Source organism: Mercenaria mercenaria, chromosome 5, assembly GCF_021730395.1.
Source record: "Mercenaria mercenaria strain notata chromosome 5, MADL_Memer_1, whole genome shotgun sequence".
NCBI lineage: Eukaryota > Metazoa > Mollusca > Bivalvia > Venerida > Veneridae > Mercenaria > Mercenaria mercenaria.
Genome location: NC_069365.1, coordinates 5,929,447 through 5,943,184, shown reverse-complemented (window position 1 = coordinate 5,943,184; position 13,738 = coordinate 5,929,447). Strand labels below are relative to the sequence as shown.

At 34.8% G+C, this 13,738-nt stretch overlaps 1 protein-coding gene across 2 annotated transcripts in view; it reads right to left on the bottom strand.

The window, feature by feature from the left end:
- Positions 1-2,551: 2,551 nt before the first annotated feature.
- The window catches only part of LOC123556345 (Bardet-Biedl syndrome 7 protein homolog), a 35,793-nt gene continuing 24,606 nt past the window's right edge, over positions 2,552-13,738 (bottom strand). For both annotated transcript variants that reach the window (XM_045346975.2, XM_045346976.2), the window contains exons 12-18: positions 13,450-13,524; positions 12,854-13,056; positions 11,194-11,358; positions 10,563-10,672; positions 8,181-8,284; positions 5,398-5,521; positions 2,552-5,171 (exon numbers count right to left, since the gene is read on the bottom strand). In XM_045346975.2, the coding sequence (XP_045202910.1) occupies positions 5,035-5,171; positions 5,398-5,521; positions 8,181-8,284; positions 10,563-10,672; positions 11,194-11,358; positions 12,854-13,056; positions 13,450-13,524 (918 nt within the window). In that variant the 3' untranslated portion in view covers positions 2,552-5,034. The remainder of the gene's footprint in view (positions 5,172-5,397; positions 5,522-8,180; positions 8,285-10,562; positions 10,673-11,193; positions 11,359-12,853; positions 13,057-13,449; positions 13,525-13,738) is intronic.

Here is a 13,738-nt window from a genome sequence, read left to right as displayed (position 1 = left end):
CAGAGCAAGGGTTTTTTGGAACTTCGTCAAATCGCTCAAAAGGTCCTAACTGATGTTATCTGAAAGTGTCAGTATATGCCTCGGATATAAGATATTTCCTTATTTGAGAGCTGCAGACCTAGACATTTCAGAAATATTTTAAAAATGAATTCCGTGTAACAAATGTTGATTCTACAGAAGTGTGAAAGGGACACCAGACGCTAATACGTTTTATTAAGTTACAGGTTCGGAAAGGATATAAAACCATTTGAATAAAATATAAGGATGCTACAGACCAGGTTTGCTGAAGATCCATCAAATGGCTCTTGAGAATTTTTTTCTATTTTAAAGTTTTGTGGTCCCTTAAGGGTCAAACATAATCATTTGAAAAATTTTGAGAGAGCATCTTCCAAGGATGTTACAGACCAAGTTTTGTGAAGATCCATGAAGTAGTTCATGAGAAGCTATTTATACATTATTTTCCATTTTTTAGCTCTGGTGTCCCCTTAAAATGGACAAGCAGAACCACTTGAACAAATCTAAGAGTGGGCCATACAAAAATGCTATACACAAAGTTTTTTGAAGACCAGTAAAGTGGTTCTCGAGTTGTTTAAGCGATTTTTTAATAGAGATAAATATCATACAAGGGTTCTACAGACCAACTGTCATGAAGATCCATGAAGTGGTTCATAGGAAAAGTTGTTTAAAGATTTTTTTTCTCTATTTTAAGCTCTTGTGGCATCTAGGAGGGACCAAGCGGAACCATTTGTACAAACTAACAAGATGATCATGGAAGAATGCAACAGGCCAAGCTGATGAGGATCCATCAAGTGGTTTATAAAAATCTGTTTTAAAAAGTCTTTTTATTTCTTCTATTTTTAGCTCTAGTGGCCTTTACATATTATTAAGTGTAACCATCTGAACTAGAGTTGTCACAGGAGTGACAAATTATACCCCCACAATATGGCCTTGTCACAGAACTAAGCCAATGTCAAAGCCGAACTTGCTTGACCTTTGACCTACTGACAACAAAATCAATAGAGGTCATCTGCTAGTCATGATCAACTTCCCTATGAAGTTTATGATCCTCCGCCCAAGCATTTTCAAGTTATTGTCCGTAAAAGGTTTAAATGACCTTTGACCTTTGGAACTCAAAATCAATATGGGTCATCTGCTTGACATGACCAACCTCCAGATTAAATTATCTGATCCTAGTCCCAAGCATTCTCAAGTTATTGTCCGAAAACTGTTTAAATGTTCCGGATCACTGTGACCTTGACCTGTGACTTACTGACCTCAAAATCACTAGGGGTCATCTGCTAGTCATAACCAACCTCCCTATCAAATTTCATGATCCTAGGCCCAAGCATTCTCAAGTTATCATCTGGAAACCGTTTAACTGTTCCAAGTCACTGTGACCTTGACCTGTGACCTACTGACCTCAAAGTAGAACCTGACCTGTATTTCATGATGTTACACCTGTGTACCAAAATTTATGGTCCTAGGCCCAAGCGTTCTCAAGTTATCAGTCCCTGTGACCTTGACCTTTGACCTACAGACCTCAAAGTCAACTTGACCTGCATTTCATGATGTTACACCTGTGTACCAAAATTTATGATCCTAGGCCCAAGCGTTCTCAAGTTATCATCCGGAAACCATTTAACTGTTCAGGGTCACTGTGACCTTGACCTTTGACCTACTGACCCCAAATTCGAACTTGACCTGTATTTTCTGATGTTACACCTGTGTACCAAAAATTATTAAAATTGGTCAAGCCTTTCTTGAGTTATAATCCGGAAACCATGCAAAACCAACGGACCGACCAACCGATCAACCGCCAAGCTCACTCCTATATACCCCCCCAAACTTCGTTTTGTGGGGGTATAATAAATAAGAGAGATGCTACAGACCAAGTCTGGTGTAATTCTGAGCAGTAGTTGCAAAGGAGAAGATGTACAAGTTAAAATGTTAAAACTGAGATGGACCATCCAAAACCACTAGTAGCTCAACTTGAACAAAGTGCAAGTGAACTAAAAAAAATATCAAGTGTAGACAACACATTTGTCGATATTTTCCTTTTAAATCAGGAATATATAAAATGAAAAGAATTACTTTTTTTTACATAGATGCCTATGCTAAAGCCAGCAAGGTAGCTTTCATTATACTTTTTTATACTACATCCTGGGATTATTGAGGGTTGGTAGGGGAAATCTTCTACACCATTGTTTCAGTAGATAAAGCATTTTGCAAACAAGTAAATTTGAAGCGTTTTATACTTATAAGGGAATGAGTTAGAAATGTTCAACAGGTGAGCTCAATTTTCTTCCTTTTGTTCTTTAGTTAGGTGTTGCTATTTGTTCAGTTTTACAGAACACTAACGGGTCATACTGCAACTTTGCAACTTTAATTATGAAAAACAGACCCTTAGTATCCCTCAACGCATTAATTCACAGACATGTAGGCAGAAACATAAGCCAACAGGATTGCTTTGTTACATGGACTTGACCTTAGTATAGCTCAACCAAATTGAAGTCGCAGGTAAGAGATTCACTTTAACCAGTCAAAAACTATATTGACAACCACAATCACTTTATTGCAGTAAAGTTTCATTGACAAATTGTATCACAGAACAGTAAAATAAAATACATGAATAAATTACAATATAAAAATCACATCCATAAACAGTTTCACAATTACATAATTATTTACTTTCACAATTTAACAACCTTAGTTTATCTTTATGTCAGTTCTCACAGCCAAAGATGTTTGTACCTTTTTTCTATTGAACATAATGTCATATCTTAAATATAAAGCAAAACATTGACCACTCACGGTCAAAAGGAAATAAGCAAAATCGCAAGTTAGCTGTGGTTTTGATCAATCCAAAAAGGACATCTGCAAGAGACCTAATGAAGTGAGAATGGGTGCTTGGGCCATTGCTTATCAAATTTCTTGCTTTTCTTTCATTTTAAGAAATCTGTGATGAAACAAAAGCTGAAATGTCTAATTCTAATCTATAACAAAAGCTGGACAATTACACTGTCCAAATACGAGATATAATAATTATGAAACTAAGGGTCAAATTAAATAAGTGGACGGAATTAAGAAACAGTTTCTTAACATATTAAATATAACAGATCAAAAACAAGCTTTTTGTTACACTGTTGAAATGAAGATAACAAATAGGATAAATATAAACCATGTAAGTGCAAAGGTACAAAGTGACACTTTCATTCCAGCATTTTTGTTTAATATTCCCTTTTTAAAGACCATACATCTATGAAATAAATGTATCAGTCATTTCAGAAAAAAACCTATACCTTTAACATAACACTGTGAAGGAATTTATTAGTAAATACTGGGGATTTTTGCAGTGTGTCAACTCAATGCTGGCTATTTTACACTAAATAGCTAATGCAACAAGAGCTGTCGGATGACAGCGCGCTCGACTATTCGAAGAATTGATTGAAGAATGGGGTCAAAATATTTCCATAGATTTTTAGACTAAACAAAAAAATGGATTAAACAAAAAATGTTCCTTTATTTGTGGATTTCGATTAGTCTTGCACTAAATGGCAATGTGTGACCATGATGGCAAATATGTTAAGTTATATGTTAGGCAAAACATGGATTTATATGAAAAATTTAACTAATTTCCAAGTCCAAAAAGGGCCATAATTCAGTCAAAATAGTTGACAGAGTTATGTACTCTTGCCTACAGATGGAAATCATGTTGATAAACTAGTGTTAAAAGTTTCAAAGCCACAGTTCAAATAGTTTTGACAAAACGCTGACTTGTAAGAAAAACTGAACAAATTTGAAAGTCCAAAAAGGGCCATAATTCAGTCAAAATAGTTGTCAGAGTTATGTACTCTTGCCTAGAGATGGAAATCATAATGATAAACAAGTGTTTAAAGTTTAAAAGACATATGTCAAATAGTCTTAACAAAACATGGACATATACAAAACAGAACCAGTTTCCAAGTTCAAAAAGGGCCATAATTCAGCCAAAAAAGATGAGAGAGTTACGTACTCTTGCCTACTGATAGAGACTATTATACTGAACAAGATATAAAAGTTTCAAAGCCATATGTCAAACACTTTACACAAAATATAAACTGGTACGAAAATCTTAACCAAGATTTCTAAGTCAAAAGGGGCCATAATTCAGTCAAAATGCTTGATGGAGTTATGTACTCTTGCCTACAACTGGATATTGTGATGGTAAACAAGTGTTGAAAGTTTCAAAGCTTTATCTCAAAAGACTTTGTCAAAATGTGGACTGGTACGAAAAACTTAACCAAGATTTCTAAGTCAAAAAGGGGCCATAATTCAACCAAAATGCTTGATGGAGTTATGTACTCTTGCCTACAACTGGACATGGTGATGGTAAACAAGTGTTGAAAGTTTCAAAGCTTTATCTCAAAAGACTTTGTCAAAATATGAACTGGTACGAAAAACTTAACCAACATTTCTAAGTCAAAAGGGGCCATAATTCAGTCAAAATGCTTGACAGAGTTATGTACTCTTGCCTATAACTGGACATGGTGATGGTAAACAAGTGTTGAAAGTTTCAAAGCTTTATCTCAAAAGACTTTGTCAAAATATGAACTGGTACGAAAAACTTAACCAAGATTTCTAAGTCAAAAGGGGCCATAATTCAGTCAAAATGCTTGACAGAGTTATGTACTCTTGCCTATAACTGGACATGGTGATGGTAAATAAGTGTTGAAAGTTTCAAAGCTTTATCTCAAAAGACTTTGTCAAAATGTGGACTGGTACGAAAAACTTAACCAGGGTGTGACGCCGACGCCGACGCCATGGTGAGTAGGATAGCTCTACTTATTCTTCGAATAGTCGAGCTAAAAATAAGATAGTATGCTTAAATTCCTCCTTAAAGTACAGTGTTGCAGTATTTTTTTCATTCCATGTCTTGTTCCAATATGAATTTTCTGTCTACCACTTTAATGATCTTTTTGACACTCAATCTATTTTCTGTATAAAAGTGGTGGTAAATATTAGTTGGGATCATGAGAAATACTTCCGGCAGTGTCTTTACTGTGTCTGTTCAAAGAATTGCACTAGAGTTTGAAGATCATAATTGTCTAACACTTCAAGTAGAGCTGGGACACGACCTTTCATGTTCTGACCTTTGAACTTGAATTTATCTATAAACAAGTCTGTGATCATTCCTGAAATTATAAACATATCACATGCTGCATTTTCTTATGTATTTTAGTGCCGATCTAAACTCCCAAAATGAACTATTCAAACTTCTTACATGTGTATATGAGTGTATAACAAAGTCTTATTTTTTATATCAAATAATTACTTTTTTTATATAATTTCCATTTCTTGTAATCTTAAGAGCCATTAACCCTAAATAAATGTTAACATACAAAACAGAGTCAAACATACCATATAATCTCTCCAGGTGACATGGTTGTCGTTTGTACTCTACCTTGAGTTGTTCAGCATCTTCAAGGATCTGACGATATTCTGGTGACAGGAAATCTAAGTTGTTCTCATGTACATGGAGCTCCTGTAAATCAATGACGACAAAAATGAAGGTGGGCGTTTAACACCATAAACCTGTGCAAAGTATTTAATGGGTGATAACCACAATCAACCTCTGCAAGGTATTTATTGTTTTTTTACCACAATACACCACTCCGTTAAGTGGATGTTCACCACATGTAGAGCTGTGACAGCAGTGACAAATTATACCCCCACAATACAGCCTTGTCACAGAAGTAAGCCAATGTCAAAGTCGAACTTGCCCTATATTTAATGAGGTTACACCTATGTATCAACAAGAGCTGTCGGAGGACAGCAACGCTCGACTATTCAACAGCCTTGTCAACTGAATTAATACGGAAGTCGAAAAAGGGGCATAATTTTGTAAAAATGGGAAAAAGGGTTATGGAACCTTCACAGTGCTTATCAGCTCATAAAGTGAACAAGTGCATGAAGTTCAATCCTTTCCCATAGGTGGATACTGAAATACCAGCTTACATACAAAAACTTAACCAAAAACTGCTAAGTCGAAAAAGGGGCATAATTTTGAAAAAAATGCAAAGTAGAGTTATGGGACCTACACAGTGCATGTCAGATCATGACAGTGAACAAGTGTGTGAAGTTTCAATCCATTCCCATTAGTGGGTACTGAGATACCAGCTTACATACAAAACCTTAACCAAGAATTTCTAAGTCGAAAAAGGGGCATAATTTTGTAAAAAAGGCAAAATAGAGTTATGGAACCTGTGCAATGTAGGTCAGTTTATCACAGTGAATAAGTGTGTGAAGTTTCAATCCATTCCCATAAGTGGTTACTGAGATATCAGCTTACATACAAAACCTTAACCAAGAATTTCCAAGTCAAAAAGGGGCATAATTTTGTAAAAAAGCAAAATAGAGTTATGGAACCTTTGCAATGTAGGTCAGTTTATCACAGTGAATAAGTGTGTGAAGTTTCAATCCATTCCCACATGTGGTAACTGAGATACCAGCTTACATACAAAACCTTAACCAAGAATTTCTAAGTCGAAAAAGGGGCATAATTTTGTAAAAAAGCAAAATAGAGTTATGGAACCTGTGCAATGTAGGTCAGTTTATCACAGTGAATAAGTGTGTGAAGTTTCAATCCATTCCCACAAGTGGTTACTGAGATACCAGCTTACATACAAAACCTTAACCAACAATTTCCAAGTCAAAAAGGGGCATAATTTTGTAAAAAAGCAAAATAGAGTTATGGAACCTTTGCAATGTAGGTCAGTTTATCACAGTGAATAAGTGTGTGAAGTTTCAATCCATTCCCACAAGTGGTTACTGAGATACCAGCTTACATACAAAACCTTAACCAAGAATTTCTAAGTCGAAAAAGGGGCATAATTTTGTAAAAAAGCAAAATAGAGTTATGGAACCTTTGCAATGTAGGTCAGTTTATCACAGTGAATAAGTGTGTGAAGTTTCAATCCATTCCCACAAGTGGTTACTGAGATATCAGCTGACATACAAAACCTTAACCAAATCTGGACGCCGACGCAGACGCCGACGCATGGGTGAGTCCAATAGCTCTACTATTCTTTGAATAGTCGAGCTAAAAATGATTTAAATCTGTCAACCCTGAAAAAAGTTCTAATGTTCTGGGTCAATGTGACCTTGACCTTTGACCTACTGACCTCAAAATAAATAAGGGTCATCTGCATGTCATGATCAACCTCCCTAGTAAGTTTCGTGATCCTAAGACCAAGGACTCTCAAGTTTAACTGTTCCGGGTCACTGTGACCTGTGACCTTGACCTTTAAGCTACTGACCTCAAAATCAATAGAGGTTATTTGCTGGTCATGAGCAACCTCCTTATCAACTTTCATGATCCTTGGCCCAAGCATTCTCACGTTATCATCTGGAAACCGTTTAACTGTTCTGGGTCTTTGTGACCCTTGACCTACTGACCTCAAAGTCGAATTTGACCTGAATTTTATGATGATACACCTGTGTACAAAAATTATGATCCTAGGCCCAAGCATTCTCAAGTTATCATCCAGAAACGGTTTAACTGTTCCGGGTCATTGTGATCTTGACCTTTGACCTACTGAACTCAAAGTCAACCTTGACCTGTATTTTATAATGTTATACCTGTGTACCAAAATTTATTATCCTAGGCACAAGCGTTCTCAAGTTATCATCCAGAAACTGTTTAACTGTTCCTGGTCCTCGTGACCTTGACCTTTGAACTACTGACCTCAAAGTCAAACTTGACCTGTATTTTTTGATGTTACATCTGTTTATCAAAAATTATTTAAATCTGTCAAGCCTTTCATGAGTTATTGTCAAGAAAGCATGAAAACCAACGGACCGACATACTGACCAACAAGCTCACTCCTATATATCCCCACACCAAACTTTGTGGGGGTACAATAAACCAGTGCTAAGTAATTATGTTAGGTATTAACCACAATAAACTTTTACCAGTTATTTAGCTAGGCATATATTTTTGAAAGGTAACTCACATTTTTACACAGTGCACATAACCTTTTCACAATGTAGTCAGAGTAATTTCAAACAAAATATTTTATAAAAAGTGAAATCCTAAACTAAAAGTAGATCTGAAACCTGATTAAGATTTTAGCAACTACATAAAAAGTAATCGAGTTTCTTTTCCTTATCTTTTTTGTGATCTCAACTGATCAGTGGTATACCTTGAGGGCATCTATAAGTTGTACTTTCTTGGCCAACAGAAGCTGGTACTCTAGTTTAGGATGAATGAGATTCAACGTGTATGGAATGGAGTCATCATTGATATCTGAAATATTAAACATCAAATTTTAACTATCATCAATTGGTGCTTCTAAGGAGCAGCAAATTAATAGTCTGTCATAAAATAGGCAAAACAGACTCTGCAAATTAAAAAACAAGAGCTGTCAAAGGGCAGCAACACTTGACTATTCAACAGCCTTGTCAAATACATGAATGAATATAGAACTAAATTTTTTTTGTAAAAATGCAAAAAACAAAAGAGTTATGGAACCTGCCCAATGCATGTCAGATCATCACAGTGAACAGGTGTTTGAAGTTTCAATCCATTTCTATCAGTTGGTATGAAGATAACAGCTTACCTACAAAAACTTAACCAAATCAGGATGCCAGCCCTAACGTCAACACCGATGCACAGGCAAGTCCAATAGCTCTACCAATTCTTCCAGTAGTAAAGCTAACTATCTTGACACATATTTGTTGGAAAGGTGTAAAGTTAGAGTAAGGATATCATGTTATAAAATAAATATCAAGAGGGTCAAGATGGCCTTTTCTTGCATACCAGACAGGGAATTCCGGTATTTTTACCGGTGCTGGAAAAATCCATCTTACACCCCGGGGTGTAAGATGACTCTCGTGCTTTAAATGATATATTAGAACTACATATATGTAGAAGATTTATGTTGTTATTTATATTTTATTTCAAGAAACGGAATAAAAGTCCAATACCTTGACAGTTCCTCTTTGTTCCTCATAGTATATTTCTCAATTCAAAACACGTTATTTTATCAAAAATTCATAACGTTACGCTGCAACTAATAAAACAAATCGAAACTAAACATTGTTATTTGTCTTTGAAACGTCATGACGTAATTCCTGTTTACGGGCGTTGCTTTCCCGCGCTTTGTTTAAATACGCTGCTATAAGAAATAGTTCTAAAAAGAAAGACGTTCAATTGATTTTTATTATTATTTCTTGATATTGTTATGCAAGAAAAAGATTCTGTCAATATCTGGCTCTCGGGTAATTGTTTAGGCGGTAACTCGGCTGGAGCCTCGTAACCGCCTAACAGTTACCCTCCAGGCCAGAAATTCCCATCTGCACCTACAACCAATGAAAGAATCTTATATCATCACCCATCTGATTATTACTCTTAATAAAAACTTCAAGGTCAATATCAAAGAGAAACTTCTTAAGTACACCATACTAAAAACATCCGAGTTTGTTAAATGTATGTTTTGAGTAACAACCCAATACATTATACATAGCAATTATTGCTAAATCAAGAGTGCATAACTGCTCAGTTAATGACACAGATGATATTGGCATTCACACAAGACTGGGTGTTCATAAAATACCACTACTTTTTATTTGATGAGGATATGATATTCTTAATTAACATACCCTTCACCCAACCTAAACAAACTTTTACTGAAATTCACTTTCTTTTTGTAAATATGCATCAGTATTATTAGGACTGGTGAACATGGTAAAGAAAATGAAGGTGATCAAGTGTTAATATATCGACACACAATTGTGGGATAAATCAAGGCAACATGACTTTACACCACCTGGTCAAATCCAGCTTATAATCAGCACAGGCTGTGTTTTTAAATGTTCAAATATGGTAAACATAACATTATGCAGAATTTTATAAAATATCAAAGGCACATAACTCTGGATATGCTAAATACGATCTGGCCCATAGTCAAACTTGGCAAGATCTAACAAGTATGCATATTTCTCTGTAAATATGAGATGGTCAAGATAAGGAATGAATGGGGTGCTAGAATGCAAACATGTTGAAGTTTTCACTCTTAATATATGGTATTTTTTAACAAATCAAGGGCACATAACTCCGGATCTATTTATTCATTTATTTAAGTTAACCCATAATCAGAATGAACTGAGCATTAGAGGTCATACATAGGAATAGTATTGGTGAAGAAATGAGTCAGAATGTAAAATATCACAGTTTTTGATAAATAAATGGTTATAACTCTTAGCTTTACAGTCTGATGTCCAATAGTCATACTTAACCAAGGATGTACGATATATATATATATATTCTTTTTTATTTATTATATACTTGTCCAGGAGTAACTTTTAATATTTTCTTAGTATAAATATACTGTGTCAAAAATTAATTATGACTGCTTCAGAAATACGAATGCAGAATTAACAAACCAATTATTACTGACAGATGACAGATGGATATCTAACAATACTTTAAGCGCTCACCATATTAAAGCACTTCATGCTCAGGTGAGCCAAAAATGCTAAAACAACTATGATTTATGTAGTAAATGATAGAACTGAACATTCACCATATGTTATATCCAGTCGGACTTTCTTCTTCGTAGCTTCTTTTGTGAGAACATCTTTGAGAATGGAGATTGTGGAGATGTTGTCAGAGCGGAATGTTGCTACACCTTTGCTATAAAGTACGAGCAAGAAATGAAAGAAAAGTATGTACACATAAATATTTACAAAATAAGTTATTACATAGTGTTGGAAATGCTTCAAAATTACCACAAGTGATAAATCAGTATAAAACAACCTGACTGACAGCCATGGTTGAAATTGAATGTATAAATTATGGCCAAATTTGGTCCCAGCAACTATTATTTTCTGTGTTTTAGATAATGCAATAACTCCAATGTTTCACTGATTTTGAATGGAGTAAGTTTGACTAGTAAATCATTTTTCATAATTCTGTATAACTATAATTTTTTTGACAATACTACAAAGATAAATAACAAGGACAGTGCAAATGATATTTGACAAGAGATTTAGCATGTTTTGGGCCAACAGAATTTTGTTAAACATTTTGACAAAGATAATGCCATTAACCATCAACTCATGAATCAGGAACACTGCTATTAACCAGCACATTACTAGTAACCACATACTTAGGAATTAAAACAAATATAAGGCATTGGATAATGATTTATTTACCTGTATAGACATTCTAGTTGAGTATCAAGGAAAGTTGACATAAAGTGAAACTGTACACTGTCACCAGGTGGCGTTTTCTCAGGTAACTCTGGGAGACAGAAACATACCCAGGAGTGCATCTCTGCCTGACTGAATTGTCCTGTCAACTTCAGGCTGTTATGTGGTCTGTAAAAGAATAGAAAACAACATAAATGAAGTAATGTAACAAACTTAAATGTTTCCATTCATGGGGGTCATAACAATGACCCTTTGCAAAAAAACTTCAAATTATGCAATTTTCTACAAAAGAGTTGATCTGTGTGTTCTAGAGACAGTATTCAAAGGTATCCATGTGACATAATATTAAATGTTGTGTAATTAACCATCAATTATTTTAATAAACCATACATAGTTATTCAACATGCACGTAAAAATGTTTACAAAAGTACTAAACTAACTAAGATCATAAACTACTGTCACTACACAGTGCTAAAGAACTAAGAATCATATACTACTGTGGTCTACACAGTCTTAAATGAACCAAGATCATATACTACTGTGGTCTATGAAGTCCTAAATGAACTAAGATCATAAACTACTAACTGTGGTCTACACAGTCCTAAATGAACTAAGATCATAAACTACTAACTGTGGTCTACACAGTCCTAAATGAACTAAGATCATAAACTACTAACTGTGGTCTACACAGTCCTAAATGAACTAAGATCATAAACTACTAACTGTGGTCTACAAAGTGCTAAATGAACTAAGATCATAAACTACAGCGGTCTACACAGTGCTAAATGAACTAAGATCATAAACTACTGTGGTCTATACTGCGCTCAATGAACTAAGATCATAAACTACTGTGGTCTACACAGTGCTAAATGAACTAAACTACTGTGGTCTACACATAGCTAAATTAGTAACAATCATAAAATGCAGTGGTCTACACAGTGCTAAATGAACTAAGATCATAAACTACTGTGGTCTACACAGTGCTAAATGAACTAAACTACTGTGGTCTACACATAGCTAAATTAGTAACAATCATAAAATGCAGTGGTCTACACAGTGCTAAATGAACTAAGATCATAAACTACTGTGGTCTACAGAAAGCTAAATTAATAACGACCATAAACTACTGCGGTCTACTCTGTGCTCAATGAACTAAGGTCATAAATTACTGTGGTCTACACAGTGCTAAATGAACTAAGATCATAAACTACAGTGGTCTACACTGTGCTAAATGAACTAAGATCATAAACTACTGTGGTCTACAGAAAGCTAAATTAACTAAGATCATAAACTGCAGTAGTCTACACAGTGCTAAATGAACAAAGATCATACACATATGTAGTCTTCAAAGTGTTAAACTAACAGGCAGTCTGCACAGTGATAAATTAACTAAGATCATCTACACAGTACTACATTAACTAAGATCATAAACTGCTGTAGTCTACACAGTTTGACATAGCAGCAGAGCGCCATGCTTCACATTACAAGGTGTATGTTCCTGGTGATAAACTGAAGACAAAACCTCTAAGGAAATTTGTCCCATACACCTGATTCATGTCTGGACATTGTCACATTATATAAGTAAAAGCCTGTACTGTTGAGGAACGGTGTAAAATCTAACACAATAAACACCTAAACATATACTGCTGTACAATCATCTAACCTGTTCTCATCAAACACATGTGTTCGTTGGTGAAGTGAGAGAGGTTTAATTTGATACTGCTTCACTTTACATGTCTTTGGTTGTACTCTGGGTGTAACATATGCCTGTATTGTACCATACTGTCCCTCAATTGATCGTATCTTCAACTCCAAACGTGTTGTGTTTGCTTGACATCTGTATGTTGCCAACAGGAAGTTCCCCTCCTATAAAGAACATAGACAAATGTATTGTGACAGCTTCTGCTGCTTAAAGCATCACACCAATGTCAAATTTGAATCCAAAGAGAACTTTATATACTGTATATATATCTGTGTTATTCTAACATGCCTCAACATCCATAATAATCAGTACAGCTCATATTTTACACTTCAATTCTGAAACAGTACCAATGTCTTCCAAACATTTGCAAAATTTGATATTCATTAAATTATATTTGGAACAATAAAATAAACCAAATGCAAGTAGATATTTCTTTGAATATGAAGACTGGAGTAGTTACTAAAATGTGAAATATTAGTCAACGTCCAAGTATTGAATTTCTGAAAAAATGAAAAATACTGAATAAAAGTTTATTTGTTTATGGAACACATACATACCTCAGGATGGCAGGCACTGTAACTGACAACAGCTGAATTCTTCTCTACATCAAGTAGATCTATTGGTACATCACTCTACAATAGTAAAGAATTGTTTCATCACTCTATAATATTAAACCACTGCTTCATCATTTTATATTAAAGGAAAGCAGTAAATGGTATTCAAATGTTCAAATAATAAACAATGTTGTTGAGTACTCTGCAGATATACAATGCTGAGAGAAGATGTAAGCTTATGATAGTGTCTGATGAGAGATGTTAGCTTGATCTCAATACATGATATAACACG